The sequence below is a fragment of the Coloeus monedula genome (assembly GCF_965178545.1).
Source record: "Coloeus monedula genome assembly, chromosome: 10".
Lineage (NCBI taxonomy): Eukaryota > Metazoa > Chordata > Aves > Passeriformes > Corvidae > Coloeus > Coloeus monedula.
Genome location: NC_138790.1, coordinates 15,367,646 through 15,387,549, shown reverse-complemented (window position 1 = coordinate 15,387,549; position 19,904 = coordinate 15,367,646). Strand labels below are relative to the sequence as shown.

General features: G+C 42.8%; 1 protein-coding gene across 1 annotated transcript in view; it reads right to left on the bottom strand.

The window, feature by feature from the left end:
* Positions 1-18,454, bottom strand: part of GMNC (geminin coiled-coil domain containing) — a gene marked incomplete at both ends in the record, with an annotated part of 29,105 nt that extends 10,651 nt beyond the window's left edge. Inside the window, one exon of the mRNA XM_082288025.1 lies at positions 18,437-18,454. Coding sequence (XP_082144151.1) covers positions 18,437-18,454 — 18 coding nt within the window. The remainder of the gene's footprint in view (positions 1-18,436) is intronic.
* Positions 18,455-19,904: the final 1,450 nt, after the last annotated feature.

Below are 19,904 nucleotides of genomic sequence, written 5' to 3'. Positions count from 1 at the left end.
AAAAAGTGCAAGTTTTATGAGCACAGAGTATGTTTACAGAATGTCATTGAGAGTGAGAGCATTTTGATAAATAAATATAATTCTGGGGTTTTCTTCTGAATATTTTCATTAATTCTACCGGGTATATTGACCTTTTGTCAGAGGAGGACATTAATTGCATTGGTTTAGCATCCTATGGACATATTCTCTCAGAACTCATCCCAGGCTCTATTTGTTGCCTGTTTCTTGCCCTTTCCTTTGGCTGGAATTGTATCATAAAAAAACCTCAGAGGTCCTGATCTCAGGGCTGGCTTTTGACGAGCTGATGGGTTCTCCTGGAAACTGCAGGTGGGAATTCGTTACTATTGCCAATCTGATTGGTGTATGGAAGAGAAATACGTTCTACTCCTGGGTCTGATGTTGTACATTTTTATAGCAGCACTTAAATGCCTGAAACGTCAGAACGTCACCCATTTACGGTATAGACCCAAGTCAGTCTCTGCATCTTTGTTTCAGTTCCTCATCTATCAATTGGGACTGGTGTGTCTGCTTAGATTTCACATTTCTGTAATAAAAAATGTCCTCATGTAGCCCCTGGCCAAATGAGTCCCTTTGTTCTTGGCTGAGACCAATTGGCTCCAGAAGAGCAAATTAATTGTGAACTGATAATTTTTTGTGACTTTGGGGGTTAATTAGATGGGGTTTTTTATTATAAACCATGCTGTAGTTTTGGAACCGAGGCCTGTTCTCAGTCTGGCATCAGCAGCACACTGCTGCTGTCTGTGTCCCTCATTCCAGAGGTTCCCACTGCACTGAGCTGCCATGCTGCAGCTAAGTAACCTTTACATCACAGAAAGTGATTCAGCAGTGCAAACAAAGGCACTGAGGTAGTCCCAGGGTTAAATAACAGATGGCAGAAACAGTTTTTCTTGGGTGTGCTCTGAGTGTTGACCATCATGGTTTGGGGGAAATTGTTGTGCCTACAAGAGAAAGCCCTGTCTGCTGAAAAGCCACGTTTTTCTCCATGGTGTTTTCTATTGAAGTCAAACTATTTTGCAGGGAGACCTGCCAGCAAACCTTAGCTCGCGGGTTTAGTCCCAATTAGCATGAATTTTCATGGGACCAGATGCACAGCTGATTGGGGCCTCATGTCTAATCATCCACTGATGTGTGCATCTGCCTGCTTCTAACCTGGCCTGTGAGCTCCTCCTGTGTGAACCGTGCTGCCAGTACCAATGTACTGGGCTTCACCTATTTAACAGTGCTTTTCCTCTTGGCTGTGGCTCAGGAGCTGGCAGTCTGGCTCCTCTCCATCTTGCTTTGGGTGTAGAGCTGGGCACTTTCCATTCTTGGCTGGCAGTTGGGATGTTTGGCAGAGATCTCTGATCTGAGTAAATATGTGTGAGGGCATCTCTTCATTGCAGAGCTGTATGGCATTGCCTTTCCTAATCAATAATGAAAGAAAGATTCTAGGACGTGTGTAAATGTGTTGGGGGTCAGAAGGTGAAGGATGTTGTTGTCATGAGCTGAGAAAGATGTCAGGGTTTTTGTGCATGGTTTTCAAAGGCTGATTTAAAGCAATAAGTCACTGGGAGATATCCTAGTAAAACAGCTCTGTCTGTATACACAAAATTTCCAGCTCCTAGTCCATGCAGGTAGTGTTCGATGAACTGGTGATGAAAAGGAATTAGTTGGCTGGTAATTCATCTAAAAGATTGGCAGAGGATTTTACAGGCTTACACCAGAGCTGGCTGGAGACAATAATCTCTTTTCTTGAAGAATGCTGAGGTCCTGACGCCCAGCTCGTTGGAATGAAACCTGAATGCTTTTTAATTCTCTGTGAGAGATTTTTTTCTTTCCCCTCTTTGGTTTTTGTTTTTAGGAAGGAACAAAATGTTTCATTGTGATTTTGTCAATTATTTTGATATAATGGATTAAAAGAGTAAATGTCTTCCAAATCCCAAAGCCTTTTAAAAGAATTCCATTCAAAACACATCAGAGCTGTTTTATTCCCTGAATTTTTGCTGAAATTTAATTTTAACCAAAAGTTTACACACTTCAATGGCAGCATGACTTCCCTTGTAGCAGTGATGTGCAGTGGATAATAACTGCAGACAGGATTTTTTTTTTTGGTCTGGTTATATTTTATGCTATCCTGGAGGAGAAAGGGGTGCGGGGAGGTTTGTATCCATTTGGCAGCCTCATACTGTGCCGAAGCAATGTAAAAAGGCCTGAGAGTGAATAAGAAACAAGAGAAGTATTTGGTTTTTAACTGCTCCTGGATGAGAGAGCAGGATTCATCCATGCCTTACTGTAATTTTATAATTCCATTGCAAACTGTAATAGTACAGCAGGGAAAGAAAGAAGAGGTTAGTGCAGTGCAACAGAGCAGGCTTTGGAGGGGAGACTTTATCTTGGCTCAAGGTTTTAGTGTCTGAGTCTCCTGAAGTGACTGGAAGAAACAGAGGCTTAAATGGCAGCTATTGAGCTGCCCAGAAGCTCATGTGGATTCTGCATCATCTTTCCTTTCTCACTTTCTAGTCAGACAGAAATGAGACCTCTTGCCACCCACAGAAGCTGCAATGACTGGTCTGTCATCCATGGCCAGCACTGAAGCTTAGCAGCCTCGTGGCATGCACATTGGGATCTTGTTGGCTCTGGTCCATGTTTGCTGACCTCCCCCTTAGAGCTAGGAAGCTGTACTGTTCTTTGAGAAATTGCAACTTCATTTGAACTGAACTAATTTAATCTGGGGTGTTGCTGTTAGCTGCTAGATGTTGTTTTGAAATTACACAAATTTTTAAGAGAGGTCTGTGTTAAGGGACAGGGCTTAGACCTCTCTGTAATCTCCAGCACCCAGAAGATACAAATGTGCAAGGAAGAATGTGGGCAAGCACCCCTGGTGCCTTGTGCACAAAGGAGTGTGGGCCCCTGGAACAAAATACTTCACTGGGAAAGTGAAAGACCCTATAGTGCTCCATTCTGGGTTGGCTGCTGGCATGCAAAGTGCCCTTCAGTAACTTGCTTTTATTGCTTTGTTTACTGTAAATGTGTGATGAGGAAGATACTACATTAGGTGTTCTTACTGAGGAATAGCCCTCTGTAATTGCTGGCAGTTTTATTTTCAAGAGTAATACTTATCATAGACTTTATTCTTTCAAAGATGTGGTTTGGTACCGTGAATTTGGAGGGTTAGCTTATTGCTGAAAATGTTTTGGTATTCATGCTCCTGGACCCCGGGATGTTTTATAGAAGGATGTCGTAGGTGGACACTAGAGGGCTTGCCGGCATCACTCCCTCTGCTCCCACCCGGGCACAGCAAGAAGGTTCAGGCTGAGTAAATCAGGAAGCCTTCACTCAGGATCTTACAGCTGGATTTAAGTTTTGAGGATGGGGGAAACTGAGCGACACGGGGGAAAGGAATTCTTTTGTGCTGCATCTTCAAAACTCCATCAGCTCCAGGAGGACAATAGCGCTCACTCTGCCGTATGGCAATGACCTTTTCAGGTGCCTTTGCAACCAGATAAAAATTGCCAGTGGGAGCACTGCAAGCACAGGCTGTGTTTCAGTGAAACCTCCAGGCAGGCAGAACGATCTCAGGAGCAGCTAATTACAAGCAATTCAGCATTTAGTTGTGGGTGATGTTCAGGTTGCCTGTGTAACTGCAGTACCCAGAGCTGTGGGGACCATAGGAGAGGCAGGCTCTGGGTTTGGGTGTCGTGAATTGCTATCTAGAAGCCTCCAGCACTCTCCACTGCTCATGGGGAATCTGGCTTAACACCAAGCAGTGTGAGAGCTGCCACGTGCTTTCCCAAATCCTGGAATATCTGACCCCTCACAGCACTTTGCTCAAGTTGAACACAGCTCTGTGTGAGCGTGCTCACCTCGAGAGCTTGCGGTGTGTCCAGCCAGACTCATCCTGGCACCACTGTTGCCTCTTGCTCTGCTTTACCTACTATTTAGGCTGCAACTTAACAGTGTTTGACTGGTTAAAAACCAATTCTATCACTGGGTTCCCCCTTCAGCATGTGGTAAGAAGCCTTCAACTGCAGCACTGGGCAATAAAGAGGCAGAATGGCTCTTATTAATTAATGTGCTGCCAGCAACCAGCCTTGCAGCAACGGGTTAAGCAGCACCATCCCTGTAGACGGTCACTCTCCAAACTTCTTTTTGAGTTGACCTGCTAGGATTTTTCCCTCTCCTCCCTCCCCTTCCTCTTCTCTCTCTCTCTCTTTTTTTTCTCTTTATTCTTTTCCTCAGGTCTCTTGATTTCATGCTGGCTTTCTAAATTGAGGATAAAGTTAATTCAGCACACAATGCCACAGCTGGAATGAAATATGGCCAGTCGCCCGTGTGGAAGGGAGGGCTCCGTGCTGGCTGGGGGTGGCTTGTTGCATCTCCTAAGGCCTCTATGAGCTGTCACTGATTTATTGATAGTGCTTCTAGCAATAAAGCAAGAAGTTAACTAATTATGAACATATGGTTCAGCTCACGCTTGACTCAGCAGCCACCTTGTTAGCCCGGAGCTGCCTAGGTGTTCAGAAGCAGGAGAAGAGGGAAGTTTTGGGTGGAAGGTGTGGTCCAAAGTCCCACTGACAAGCCAGAGGGAGACTTGATTGATCTTAATCTATTTTTTTTGTTAGGAGGCAGCATGCTGCTGTCAGGAACAGCTTGGTAATAACAGATTTGTGGCCTCTAAGTCCTTGTGGTTACAGCCAGCATGCGACACTCGGTCAGCTCCTTGCGTGCTCTGTACTTAATTGGTCTCAATGGTGGGGTCTGAAATGAGACGGTAGTTCAAGGTGCAACACATGCTGTACCTGAAAGTGCAGCCTGTGAGCTGCTGCACAGATGTCAGCTTTTTACCAGTGGGCTTAGCACTGAGGACCCGGAGGGTCCGCACAGAAAGGGACAAGGGGCGTCTGAGAGGACCCTGCCGATTTTCAGTGCTTAATATGGAATTAATTAGAGGAAAACTTAAGAGAGAAAGAGTGTGACTCTTTAGAGGTAGAGGAAAAAGAAGGGAGGCGCAAAGAACTTGTTAGGAAGTTAATCAAGGTGGATTGCAATTTTGCCTGCATTGAGTGGTCAGCATGCATAGTCTGGACACAGGAGAGTCTTTAATGGGAATTGATACCAGCTAGAGGGGGGAGGAGGGTGTCTCTTTCTGTCCATCTGTTGGTCTTTCACAAGTGAATTGGTCTATGCCACAGGATTCAAAACAGTGTAGTTACACACTGGGTGTACATGGTCTGCAGGAAGAGTGAGCTTATTCCTGTCAAAACTTTTAAAACAATTTTAGGGTTCTTAGACTTCACTTAACTGGAAATTAGGCTGAAGACAAATTAGACTTTGAAGACAAAGAAGACAGTTTTAATAATAGGCATCAAAAGGAACTCCAGGGATTAGTGATTTAACACAGCCAACAAACAGACTATTTTATGACTACCTAGACAAAGCAAAAGTGGGCAGAGAGGGCTGTCTGTATGCTGGGGTGCATTAGCAAGACCACAATCAGCAGGCTGAGGGAGATGGTTGGTGACCTCTACTAGGCACTGGTGAAGCTGCATCTGAAACTCTCCATCTGGTTTTGGTTTTCACAGTGCAAGAAAGTTGTTGTTAACTGGAGAATCAAATTGAAGGGCCACTAAGCTGGTCAGGAGGCTGGAGCATGTGAGGGCGAGGAAGCTGGGTTTGCTTAGCTTGGAGAAGAGGGCTAAAAGAATCTGATGACAGTCTTCTGCTGCTGTGGGGATACATAGAGAAGACAGAGGCCAACTCAGACATGCACAGTGAAAGGACTCAAAGTATTCAAAGGCTGGGAGAAGTTATATTTCAATTAGATATGAGAGGAAGAAAAAAAAGAAAACCTAGGCGTGATAAGCTAGAGAGGTCATGAAATCACCATTTCTGGGGTTTTTCATAACTTGCCTTGGCCAAGTCCTGAGCAGTGTGATCTAAATTTGGAAAGGACTCCTAATTTTCCTATGACCAGTCTGCAGCTGGAGCACAGCCCAGGGCCTGGGACAGAGGCACATGGCTCACATTCTGTCATGTGCTGCTGTACTGGTTGGTTTGTGGCTCTGGTGTCACACCATGATGTACATGGCAATTATCATTGTTGCTTCTATAATGTAATGAATTGGGGCAGTTAATTAATGGGTAAAGTTGATCTGTACACAACAGTTTGGAATATAATTCACCCAGATGCAGCAATAGGTTTTCTAAGCAGAGACTGTGCCTTGAGCTGTGATTAGCTGGTTAGAGCTGAAATTATTTTTGAGGCTAAATAAGTGCCTGTCCCTCATCTATTTCTTATCTCCTGTGAGAGGATGCTGCAGGTGAGTTGAGGACCAGAATGTGAGAGGTCCCTGTGGGATCTCATATTGCTGCTGAAGATGGTTTGAGTTCACCTGGTTGAACTGCACTGCTGCAGGTTGGAAGCCCTGATGTCACTTGTACTACAGGTTCTGGCTGCTGACATGTTCATCTCTAGTCAACAGTCATCTAGAAGAGGTGGAGGGATAAATTCTCAGGCTATTAAAGCTGCTACTACAGTGTATTTCTGACCAAAGCCTTACTTTGTGTTTGCCTGTGAGGACCTTCTCTGGCTGAAATCTTTGCCTGCTGTGTAACCAAATAGGAATCGCTCCTACTTACTGAGATCCCTATGTCAGCATCTCTGTTGTAATATATGCATTAAAAAAAAAGCACAGAGACTAAATGTTCAGCCTTAAATTCCCAATAAATTCTTATTTGTATCACTCTAATAGTGTGAGAAAGAGAAATCTGAAGGAATGGGCACTTAATCCCAGCATAACACATTATAAGTGTGTCTGAATAGTACAATGCAGCTTTGGAGGGAAGAAGAACCAGGATCTGGTGCTTTCCAGTCTCTTTTGGGATCGTCTCTGCTGTGTTTCTTACTCAGAGAAGCAGTGTACTACAGTGGAGACCTTCTTGAGGTACTGTTATCATTCCTCATGGCAAAAAACAGCCACTGCTTTGGTTTGTAGCAAGTGCAGGTTATTTTAAAAAATGAGACTGTGATTATGAAAAATTCAAATTAATTTGGCTCAGATTTGAAAGTGACTGGATCAGTTTGTGGTTTTGTACCTACCTCAAAAAGGGAGCTGGGGGTAAAGATTAGTATTTAGATCATAATCCCAAAAATACAGTAAATACTCAGAAACGTGAATTTGAAGTCCAGTTTCAGACTTGCTGCAAGGGAGATCTCCTAGCTGTCAAATTAGGAGGAAATTTTCTGACTTAATTTTGAAGCTGTTGCATCAAGGCAGACCTGTAATTGAGTAGGAGCAGTTATTTGGTTTAGCTGATGCCAGATGGAAACTGGGTAGCAATGATCATAGTTTTCTGGGCACCTTTTTTCTCTGGAGGTGGCCAAAGAAGGGAAAAAAAATCTAAGCAGAACTCCCAGTGCCAATGAATGAGACCAACACATACAGATCAAAGGCAGATGCACTCTGCAGTGAGTCCCTGCAAATGAAAACCTCTGTTCTCTGCAAGGAACATCGTGTTCCTGCTCGAGTGTGTGGGGCACTTGGAGCCTCTTTGCTATGCGCTGGTAAAAATGACTTGTTCTGTGGTGCAGGAGTTGCAACACCTGTGGTTTTATACTCAAAAGCCTATTTCTTTGTCAGAGAGAGCTTTACATCGCTCTGGATGAATTCTTTAGGTGCTTTCCCATATAGAATCCAGTGATATTTCCCCATCTGCAAATATCCTTTGGCTTCCCAGCTGAAACTGGGATTTGAGTCACGATGCTCCTGTTTCAGTACCAGTTGCTGCTCCCTTTCCCACCAAATGCAGCTGTAGCCATTAGGATGACTTGCATCCTGCTGCATGCAATATGCCCGATCTTTACCCTACAAAGGTATTGTTTAAAGGGCTCTGAACATTTTGAACAAACTGGCCTGGCAGGGGGACTTTCAACTTCCCCTCCTTTATGGGCACAACAGCCTGTGTTTGTAAACAGAGCCTTAGAGGAGTAGTGGGAGCCACTGGAGGACTGTCAGCTGGTTAATTGGATGTCAGCTCCCTGCTGGGGACGGGGCTAATGAGTCATCCTGCAGAAAGAGAATGGCCTTGAGAAGAAAGGCAAGGAATTGGACAGCAATAATCACATCGACAGAGGAGCCCAGAGCCACCTGTTGGGATAAAGGCAGAGCAGCATTTGGGGACCAGGGCTTCCGGGTTTGGATTTCGTTAAACAGAGATTAAGCAGGTTCTGAATTTGTAAAGTTGAGATGTTATTGCTGGTGCATGTGTTTAAACAAGTGCTCATGTGCATGGGCAGTGGTCTAATATACCATATAAACACTTCCAGTTTATAGGTTTTGGTGGCCTTTGTTTTTTGAAAAATACCTAAGGAAAGAAATAAAAATGATATGTTAATGGGGAGTTTAATGCAGGAAATGCCAAGAGAATCATACAAGGAACAATGCAATCACTTCTTCAGATTAGGAAGTTTATTTTTTCTTTTGAAAACATAAGTCAAAGATTACATCCTTTTTGCTGAAAACAGCCTTCTAAAACAATGAGTTTTTTTCCATGAGACCCTATTGTTAAAAAAAAGTGAAGTTTTTTTAAGTTAGCATTGTGTACATAAATTCACTTTATTCCAAAGAACATTTTGATTTGAAAATATTTATCAGTGTATTTGCATGAATAAATAGAGGGATTTTATTTATATCTCTTTTGAGAGAGGAAACACAAATGAGAAAGATTGGATATTGGTATTAAGTTCTAAAATAAGAGTGTATGTTCTCATTTAAAACTATTTTTGCTAAAGAAAAACCTAATAAAAGAGAAATAGTTAGGCACACAAAGAAAGGTAATATAAATGTTAAAAGAATTTTTAAAAAGTTGGCTGTAAAAAATCCTGGTAAATCATTAGGTTTCTCTGTATGCTCTAGAATGAGCTGTCCTTTAGCTAAGCTGTGCCTGATGGGTGTTTACCTAGCCAGCTCTTAAAAACAGAGAAGAATGGAAGATCCCTTGCCAACCAATTCCAGCATGCCACTGTTCTTACTGCAGAGATTTTCCTTGATATTGAATTTGAGGTAACTTAATTTCATTGCTTCAGATCCTGCACTCCTCGAGCATAAAATTAATTCACTTGCCTCTTTCAGCAGCATTTTCTATTTCTTACCTTTCTTACATCTTCTTCAGAGGAAACACCACATTTTCTTATTCTTTCATGGTATCCAGATCACTGATTGTTCTAGTGTCTATTTGCTATTTATTACTGACTGAACAACCAAGAGAAGATGGGGGAGGAGGAAAGGTAAAACTGGACCCTGCTGTAAGTAGAGTTTGTTACCCAGGAGAATTTTGTAGGTAGGAGTTACCTGCTAATTGGAGTGTCAGGGGAATGGAGTCAGTGCTGGATATAGCCAAGCCACAGTGGTCATCCTGAAGTGTGAACACATCTCAGTTGTGAGTGACCCACCCCTATCCTGTCCTCTGTAGCACATTAGCACTGAGCTCCCTGATCCTAGAGCAGCTCATGGCAGTAGCACCAGGAAGACCTGTATGCCTCAGTGCCCCTAAGTCATTCAAAAATGGATGTTCATGTGGCTGACAGCCACCAGAGTAAAGGAGGTATTGGCTTCTCTCCCAATTTATGCAACATTCTGGTTTTTATCAGGGCTTCTCTGAGGTTTCCTTTATAGGCAAAAAAGCAAATGGACAAAGGCGTATTTCCCTTGATCTGTATTCACATGTAGAGTCCAGACCTGGTCTGAAACAGCTGAGGAAATACTTCATTTAGTTTCTAAAATTGCTTAAATATTGCATAGTGGCCTGAAACTATGGGACTTCATGGACAGGGAAACTCTGCTTTTGAAGGCTGTGGATCCCTCAGTAGCAGGTGACATTCACAGGAACTCCTGTTTGCCCTGGATTCCTACTTGTGGCTTCTAAAAGGGTGGCTGTTTTGGAGATAAAGATTTCATGAGCCAGTATGTGCAAGAAAAAAAACAAAAAGACCTTGCAGAGAGCTGTAGGGACAGTGTGGTTCCAGTTACCCAAGGGAGGATGGAGCTCTGTGTCACCTCCTTCCACATGGATAGCATGGCATATTTACCTGGCTGCTGCTTATGCTAGATCTGATCTGTGGAGTAAAATCAAAAGGCTGTCAATCCTGCACCAAATTAAAACAGAATCATGAGAATTAACATGCTTTATAAATGCAGGTTAAGCACACTATAAGCACACTGTAATTATAGTCAGCTGCCTGGCTCCAGCAATCCAGTAGCACTGGGCTTAGGAGTTGACTATACAATTAATAGGAGCTTATATTAAAGGCATTAGTAGAGTTACAAAAGCTTTGTAACAAGAGTGTGACCCAGCCTTGGCCAGAGACAATGAGGGTTTGTGTGCTATAATTAGCACACACGAAACCTCCCCATTAACTTGACAGTTTTCCATTTGCCTTTTAAAGAACTGAGCAGTGCAAAGCACCCCCAGCCCATCAGAGATGGGAGCTGTGCAGTCAGCATGGAAGTATTTGGGATCTCAGTGTTGTCTTTCTTTGGTCAGTACCAGCTGGTCAGAGGAGATACCTGATGAAATAACTTACATAAAAGGTCAGGCTCTGTCTCCACACTGCCTGGTGCCAGGACTAGCTGCTACTAGCCCTCTGAAGAGATGAATCTCCTTTTCTCTTCCTTGCTCACCTGAAACAAGTGGTTCTTAGAGCAGAGAAATATTTTGACCTGTTGCAGAGCCTGATGGTTATGGGAGAGAAGCAAATGCATGAGGGAATGAATGTTTTCATATAGGAGCAAAAGTGTTAGAAGAAATCTCACTTTGAATTCAAGACCAGTGTTAGTATTTGTGATCTGTAACAGCTGGAATCTTTGAGGTCACTTTGCAGGTCTAGGATAGAACTGGAGAGGGATTGTGGGAATTAAAAATAACAAGCTAGAGAGGTGTCTGTAGGAACAGATTAATGTGGGATATCTGAACCTGAAGAAAGGCAGAAAAACAGAACTTGAGGACTAATGGAAAATCCTTTTGAGGCAAAGAATATTCAGCAGCAGTTTATTTGCTTTGAGTCCCATATGCTTCTTAAAATTCAAATGATGCTTAACACAGAGTCTTTTTAGCCAATTATCTGTGTGACCATGGTGGAGTCTGATGGTTAAGGAAGAGGTAAAGGATTCGTGTTCACCTTCAGCTCATGTGTAGATGTGCTGATTAGCTCCAGAGGTACTCTGCTTGTAAGACTCGCATCACTAGTGCTGCTGGTCTTTGGGACAGGGCTAGCAGTGTTTGCAGACCTGTGGCAGTGAAGGACATGGGGATGCCCTGCAGTTGCTATGGTTCAAGGAATACTCAGATCTCCATTCACCCACTAAAGACTGATTTCTTCTCTTGCATTTCTCTAGGATACTGTGATAAGATTCTTTCACACTAGGCAGGACTTCCCTTCTTAACAGAGGAGAGGTGGCTGAGATCAACTTAAATGCATGACAGGGTCTTTCTGTGCTGGGACAAGCACCTCTGAAACTTGGTAGCCAGATACAGAGATGATCCAGAGAGTAGCATGCAGTGCTCCTGCCCAACCATTGACTCTCCATTCCTCCTGTTTTCTGGATGTAAAATAGAGTCAATTTCTCACTAAAGGTCTCTCATGGGAGAACCTCTTTTAAGATTTTTTCACATTTAAGTTGACCTGTTCTTCCCTTTAAGGTTTGGTTTATGTCTAATGTCCCTCCAAAGCCCATCTGTATTCCCAAGAGAAGCTGCTCTTTGTCATTTTTGCTGTCATCCTACAGTTTTGGGAATGGGCATTGATCTAGAGGAATGTTGTTTCTGTCAAAACTTTCCTGCTGCCTGACTTTGTATGCGGACCTGAACAGCATCTAGTGCTCGCCTGAGGCAAGGTGCATCCTTTCCTCTTTGAGAAAGCAATCTTCTTTTTCACTCACTTTTCAACATTTTGCCACTTCCAGAAAAAATTTGTGTTTCCAAGTGGCCTCAAAGAATAACAGAGTCATTGCATAAAAATAATTCCATATTGCTTGCTTTCTCTTCTTCTATCTATGCAGTCTGTGCTGGGGCTTCTTATAGAGCACACGTTGCTGGCGGGTGCTGGCTTTCCTGTAGTGCACTAATATGTAACACAAATGATATCTGTCATGTTTGATTTGTTCTGGTGCTTAAGTTGGGGGAAGAATAGCTCTCACTTGTGAGGGGAATTTTGAGTCTGAGTTGAACTGCCTTGCAATTTGTTATGGTCAGTAAAGAGGGCTGCTCTTTGCTGGGGCTAAAATAAAGTCCTACTAGTGCACTGATCACTAGCAGTTAATATAAAGATAATGCTTCTAGAAGTTCCTGAGCTTGAAATCCCTCACAGCTAGAAAAGTATATGGCTGAAGCTGTGCCCTCCTCTTGCATTCTTTCCTGGACAACCTCTGCTAGCCAAGCAGAAGACAGGTGGTAGAGCTAAATGGTCTATTGATACTGTTGAACCTACATTTTTACAAAGATTATTTGATTATCTTTCACCCCTTCTTCTCAGAATTAGGGCAGATTACCCAGCTGTGTGGTATTGTCTTGCTTAAATTGCCCAGTATGTACCATTTCTTAACCTAAAGTTGGCAGTAGCTGGAGGGTTAATGCTATCTGGGGTTATGCCAGTGGCGAGTTAAAAAAGGTGGTTGAAAATAGTGTTCCAGCCTAGACAATTGTTTGCTGTCTTATTGTTTTCTTGAATGTTGAAAAAGCTTAAAACATGAAAATTCTTATTGAGTGACATTTTTATAATGAAATAAAAAATTTAATTAGATTTCCTGCTTCTTTTGGTCTACCCTGCAGACCTCTTCCACATTGCCTTAGGTTGTGTCCCTCTGTGCCACCTGGTTCTTGGTTTTCTGTCATGTTGCTCCCTGCCCGGTGTCACAGTCTGTACTGGGGGTGCAAAGGCTTTGTCCAGTGCTGCTCTTATGACCTGAGGCTTGCCTCATGATTTTTTCCCTTTAAAAAAAAAATTCTTTCATTGCCCGAACCTTTCAGTTTCTGCTAATTCTGTTTTTCGTTCTTTGGTGTTGCCATAATTAATAATTTTATAAAGCTGTGTGGCAGGTGGTTTGCACGAAGCATAAGCAAATAACTGACTCTTGTTTGCTTAGAATGTTAGGGAAGAAATGTTTGTCTAGATATACTCTGATGTGCCTGCACTTTTTCTTTGAGCAGAGTTTAGGTTTTTAACATGCATATATGGACACAGGAGCATACATCCAATCTGCTTCATCACACACTTGTGTGCACTCCTGTTGTGTGCCCTGAGTCCAGATAGATTTCATACACATGGCCTGACAGTCTGATGGTTGCTATTATGCTTCAGAGTATGTTTTCAAAAATAATTTCCTGCCACATTCCTGACTGTATTTGTAGGCTGAGTTTATCCTCTTCCCTGCTGCTCCATGATCTGCCCCTAGGTTACTAACAACCTCAACAGACAGCCTGGCTCATGCGACCTGCTGCTTAGACACAGATTAACTCCCCACCAGCCATATGGGCTACCAACTTCACAAATTCCTCTCCTTTTGCTTTCTGCTCTCAGTAAAGTTAATGGACAGTTTGCTGGTAAAGAAAACGTAAAACAAAACCCCAAACCTGTGGCATAATCACCTGGGTTTAACACAACTGGCCCCTCCATCTGCCTTTACACTGGGATTTGTGCATATAAAGCAGAATATGGTGCTGTGCACAATGCAGGCTCATCCTGGTGACTTTCCCTTGTGGCACAGGTACTTGTTTACAATACAATGGAATTAGACGTAGGCATTATGCATCTATTGCACACACATAACCATCTATAATTGTATGTTCTTAAAAAGATTGCCACTGTTGTGGTGGGCTTTAGTTAGCAGTGACCCTTGTGGTCATTTCTTTAATGTTATTAGATTGGCAGACCACATTTCAAGGTGATTTCCACACTGACTTTACAAGATACATATTTGGGGCGGAGTGCATGAAAGGCCAGAAACAGAGAGATTTTATCAGAAAACCAAACCCTTCAACGTCAGGTGCTGACTTGAGGATGCTCTTTCGAAATACTATTTCCTGCCTGTCTTAGATGTTGGGTGCCAGGATGCTTAGGAATTACTGGGCTGAGTCTTGCAAGTGCTCATGGCCAGCATTAGCAATTGTCAGTGGTCTGCTCTGCCCCAGGCCCGTGCCTGGACCTGTTGTGCCTGTGGCTCCTGTCCAGGCTGAGGCCCCACTGGCTCTGCTTGGGCTTCTTGCCACCTGGGACAGACAAGGACATCCAAAAGAGATGGTGGCATTAGTCTGCACTCTGGAAAACATGCTGCCTGTCTGAGATGCAAGTGGAACTGCCTTAAGCCACCTTGGGCAATCATTAGTCATGAAACACCCTTCTGTCAGTGAGGCACTCTTATATTTAAGACTTGGGTTACAGGCACGCTGCATCCAGTTGGTTGTGAATTACTTTTTCTATCAGTAGTTTGTACCATACCTTTATCTGCAGTGTGTGTGTTCATATACAGGTAACCTGATCCCTATAAATATGACAGATTACCATCTTTATTGCTGATGCTTGGATATTTGGTTTTTGCTGAAAGTTGGATCCTTAATTTAACCCCGGAGTTAAGACTTTGCATCTTAGATTGCAAACATTAGCTTACACAGTTTTTATATTTCTTTGCTAAAGGACTGAATGGTTATGGGAAGAGGAGGACTTCAGGCAGCCTATGCTACCTGAAGTAATATATATCACTATATATATATATATATATCTATATCTCAATCACAATATGATTGGTGAAACTGCTGTCACAGTTCCAGCAGTGCTGGCTTTACAAATGTGTAGTTTCCTACATGCTTCTGGAGGGGCTCATTCTTTGAATGTTTTGGCAAATAAGGAATTTAAAGCTTTAAGAGGAATCAAATAAAACATGCAATATAATATAACCTTTTAAAAGCAAATAGATTTTTTTCAATATTCTGTGACTTTTAAAGAGGAAATATGAATATTTTTAGTCTCTTTGACTTTCCCATGTGTATTGCACTGTAGAAATTCAAAGGTATCTTATTGGACCTGATCCAACACTTTACAGACTACCACTTTTCCTTATCCTTCCTCAAAATTAAAAGGTTTGCTAATGATTTCTGGATTCTCAAAATTTTTTGGCTTTTGGAAAGAGGGAAGAAACCAGCCTTCTGAAATTAAAAAGGAATGAAGTATGGCCTCTCCAGTGACAGAATGAAATTGGGATAGAAAGAAAGGAAAGAAAGACAATTGACTATAGATAGTTCTTATTTTCCAAATAACTGAGGGGGTTTCATAAAAAAAACTTCTAGTATTTATTTTTCAGAAAAAATGTCATCTTTCAAAATATCCCAACTTATGATCACCTTTTTGCTTTCATACTGAACATCTGCAGAGGCTGGTATCATGTGTGAGAAACACTGAAAAAATTTTGGGAGTTCCACATTAGGTGGTATATTCAACCTGTCTGATACTTTGGTCCCTGCCTTGAGCTGTTGTTGCTACTACAGAAACAAGTAACATAAAATTGAAGCCAGAATCCATGCTTTCAAACAAATGGGATTTATAAGTAATTTTTGACAAGTGCTGATTATTCTGAAGGAGTATGTGCAATTTTATATGCTGTGTTTTGTAAATGGAATTTCCTTTAATTTATCAGTAATAAATTAAATAAATTAAAAATAAATAAATAAATTAAAAATAAATTAATCCGAGGCAAGTCTTTCTCCTGGTTTTGTTCAAGCTGGGAACAGAGAAATGAGATGAAAGGGATGAGCTGGTTTCCATGTAGATTCATTGATTGATTCTGCTGGAAGTATTACCTGAATAGAGACAGGTAGAGCTGTCCCTCGTTACTGGGATGCTGGGGAGCTAAATATCTGGGGAAATCCATCCTCACTTGCAGGTTCTGTGACCACAATATGTCATTCTTTGTAGCTGGATGGATTTAACTGTGTGACTGACCAGAAGGAGCCAGGCTTTTCTCCCCCTGATCTTAATGGTGAAAATCCCTCACTTTCATCTCAAAACCAGATTAAAGGTTTGTGGTATTATTTGAAATGGCAGGGACTGTCCTTTGGCTTGCCTGTTTTGAGCCAAATGGATCTCACCCCCTTGGATCTGCATGGCTGTTCTGGCTGGCTGAGGACACGGGAGAGGCAGGCCTGAGGGCAAGGCAGTTTGGGAAAGAGAAGTTACAAGGGCCTGTCTTTAGGATGTCAGGATTCCTTTTGAATTCTAAGATTTGCAGCACCCCTTCAGCAGTGAGGGAGCTCCAGGGTGCCAAGCCGTGGTGTGTCTCTGCAGCCAGTGCAGAGCACCCGGAGCTGGCCAAGAGCAGTAACTCCTTGGGTAATTCCCCAGTGTGAGCCGTGCATGAGGAGAAGGGGGTTGTTGCTGTTTGCTGTGCTCTGCAGGGTTTATGTGTACCCTTAGCTGGCTGATGGCAGGGTCAGAGAAGTAGACACCATGTACAGTTGTAAGGTCTTTGCCTCTCTGATAATACACATTCAGCTTGAGTCCTCTGTCCCGTCCTTGAATAATGAAAATTTCTCAGCAGGATGGTGATTTGTGCTGTGGCCCCAGGTTCTTGGGAGGAGGGGCGAAGGGGGAGGAAGAGATTTCTATATCAGCAAATACCTTGGAGGTGGATGCAGGATATTTAGGGAGCACGTGCAAGCTGCCATGTGAGCAACAGGGAACCAAAGTCTTAATGAAAGCCTTTGACAGGAGGGTAGGGCTGGCTGCCGTGGTCGCTGGCGCTTAGCTCTGGTGCAGACGCCAGCCAGGCCCTGCTGACATAATCCTCTTAGGGAAAGAAAGAGTGGAAACGGTTTCCATTTGCTCCATGTTCTGTTGGGACACCGTGTTCGCTGTGTCCAAGTCTTCTACATTTCTCGCTGTCTTCTGTCTCTGAGGCACAGCAGGACATCTTAGGAGGGGAGAAGCAGTACAAGTCGTACCCTTCCTCAAATGGACCTGGATGGATTTGGCATGGAGAGCAATAGGAATAGGTCTGCCTCCCATGAATCACTTCAGGCATGGGCTGTCATTCCTTACTGCCTGCCTTGCTGCCTCTGTACATCTGTGCTGTATTCCTGCTGTCTTTCTTCTCCAACCCTGGACCACACTGCTTTTCTCTTGATATGGTTGCCTCCTTAAAGATCTCATGTAGAGTTACTCTGCTTTGCACAAGCTGCCTTCTAAAATTTGGATGATGGTTTCGTATCTCTTGAGACTAAACAGATCAATATTCCAGGCTACTTCATTTCTGGTACCAAAATTCCAAATCCAACCACCTGTTTTTTAATGTAGGGAAGAAAGCCCTGATCTAGGTCTGAATTTTGCTAATACAAGATGAAATGTGTCTTCACTTTTTTTAAGAAAGAATTGCAAAACCAGATTTCCCACAAGATCTGGAGAGCCTGAGCAGAGCTTCTCTCTGACCACTATCAAACAGGCCTGGAGTGATATTTGGTGCCTCAAACTCTCTCAAAGGAATGTGTAATACCCCAAACCCTTGGGTAAGGGCTTCCCATCTTCAGTCTAAAAGGACAGGTCTCTGCATGTTCAGAGAAAAAAATCATGAATGGAAGCAAAAAAGGGGTGTAAAGGTTTGATTCTATTTTGATTTTTTTAATGTTTTTCCCAGTCTTTGAAACTTCATAGCATTAAATTAAACAGTTTTTACATACCTAACATCTGTGGTGCACTGTCCTCTTGCCATTCTGGGAGAAGCTGGTCTTAGTCATGTGGGTTTTGGTCTTTGTACTGGCCAGGTCAGGTAGAGGAGCAGCATGTTTATTTCAATATTAAGCTGTCAGCAGTTTATACCAATATATTGTAAGGAAAAAGAGGTTCCTGAACATTATTAAGTCTTTAGTTTGGGATTAGGAAGTTTTAAGACAGATTTAATTAAACAGAGCAGGGACACCTTTATGAACCTGAAGTTGGGGTTAATTCTCTCCCCTAATGTGCTCCATTTCTTGATTACACAAAGATGAAACAAATTCCATGTCCTACCTGGGGAGCCCTGGATGGGAATATGAAGTTTCATCTCCAGACAGTTCAGTGCCCTGTCAGTGAGGCTATGATTAATAACCATGTCAGGGGACTCTTAGTGCTGGAAAGAAATGAACTGGAGCCACATCTGACAGTGAGCCAGTGCCACACAGGGAGCTTTCATAGAGATCATGGTCCTGGCTGAATGGACCTGAGAGAAGAGGCTCTTCAGGCTTGCAGCAAGATGGGGGAAGAAGAGAGGAAGGATCCAAAAGTTGTCAGGAGGTCATGATTAATGGAACCAGAGATAGGCAAATTTAAATAAGCACCTTTGTGCTTGGCATCTCTTGGACTGTGATGAGCTCCTTTTCAGTGAAGTGGTGCACTGGGTCAGATGTAATTGGAGCTTACCCCAACTGCCACCGCCATGGTAACCAAGCACAAACAAATCCATTTCAGAGCTGTCTTGAGTTTCTGATGGTTTTTCACTAGATGCTTCCCACTTCTGCTTATTTCTGGCCCCTGTGTCTCAGTGTTCAAGTGGCACAAGATTTGCAGAGGAGAACACTGTGACAGTCTGTGTTACACCTGCAGAGCTTTTAGTCTTTAAACCTGTATTTATACAGACAGGGACCTTACATTGGTGAGTTTCATGGTAGATGCATAATAAAAACATTAGGCATGAGTGTATTTTGGTAGGAGAAATGAATTAATATTTGGGGATATTGCAATGAATATTGTTTTGTAGAATCGTGTTTACAGAGCTTTAAGCCCAAAAGGGCCCACCTTGCCTCTGACACCAGATAGCTCTGTCAGTTCTCTTAGTTGTCTCTACACTGAGATTTTAAACCTGTGATTAAAACATCCTTTCCCAAAAGGCACCTGCCCTGTTTTTGAATTACTAGAGGACAGTGTCACTGTGTAAGGGACAGAGAGCCACTGTGTGGGAAACAGTTCCAGTGTTTAACTGCTGATGTTATTTGAAGTCCTCCCCTTCTTTCCATTGTGAGTAGTAGCTTCCAACTATTGAATGAAAGATCCTGTATGTACCTGGAACTGGAAACATGCTCGCATGTGGCTGTTGGTCTCATGCTACTCTTCTCTTTTGCTGGACTGAAGAGACAAAAAAGATGGTTCTCAATCCAAATACACCGTAAGTGTTGGACAAGACCAGGGAAAAGCTGGTTCCCTGTTTTGTAGTTTCACGTCTCTGTCTGAAATGTACGGCTATCAGCTCTCTTTAATTAAAAAATAGCTTCAAATCCTACATTTTTGTGTGAACTGAAAACAGCTGAACATGCAAACCACGTTCCTGTATCCATTGCAGTTGCTTTCTCATTTCTTATTCCAAGCATCTGCATGAATTTGATGGGAGCTCCTGCTGTGGACAATCACAACTGAACAGTGAGTCAAGGATACAAATGAAGTCCAGATTTTTAAAAAGTTATTTCAGAACTCCTGTACAGTTAATGCACTAAAAGCCTAACTGATTTTTTTTCAGTCAGGCCACTTTATACACACAGTATTCGGGGAAAATTTTAGGTCAGGGAGCAGTCAGCGTTTAGCTGTGTGTATTATTCTGGATGCATCTTGGTGCAGACTTGATTTTCTCATTGGGCCTTTTTTTATTGTTTTGTACTGTTTCTGGAATACCAAACAACGAGGTTGTAGCACTGTTGACATGCAGATCTGGACGCTGGCCCTGCAGACAGTTAAGGAAGGGCAATAATGCCACCTTATGTCCTGATTTGTCACTGCCGAGCCAAGCACTTGGTTCAAGTCAAACACGTTCTGAGCAAGGAGTGCTGTAGGCTGAGTCCCCCCTGCTTTCTGGAGTTATTTCCATCTGGCCGGAAGGAAGCCAAGATGAATGTGAAAT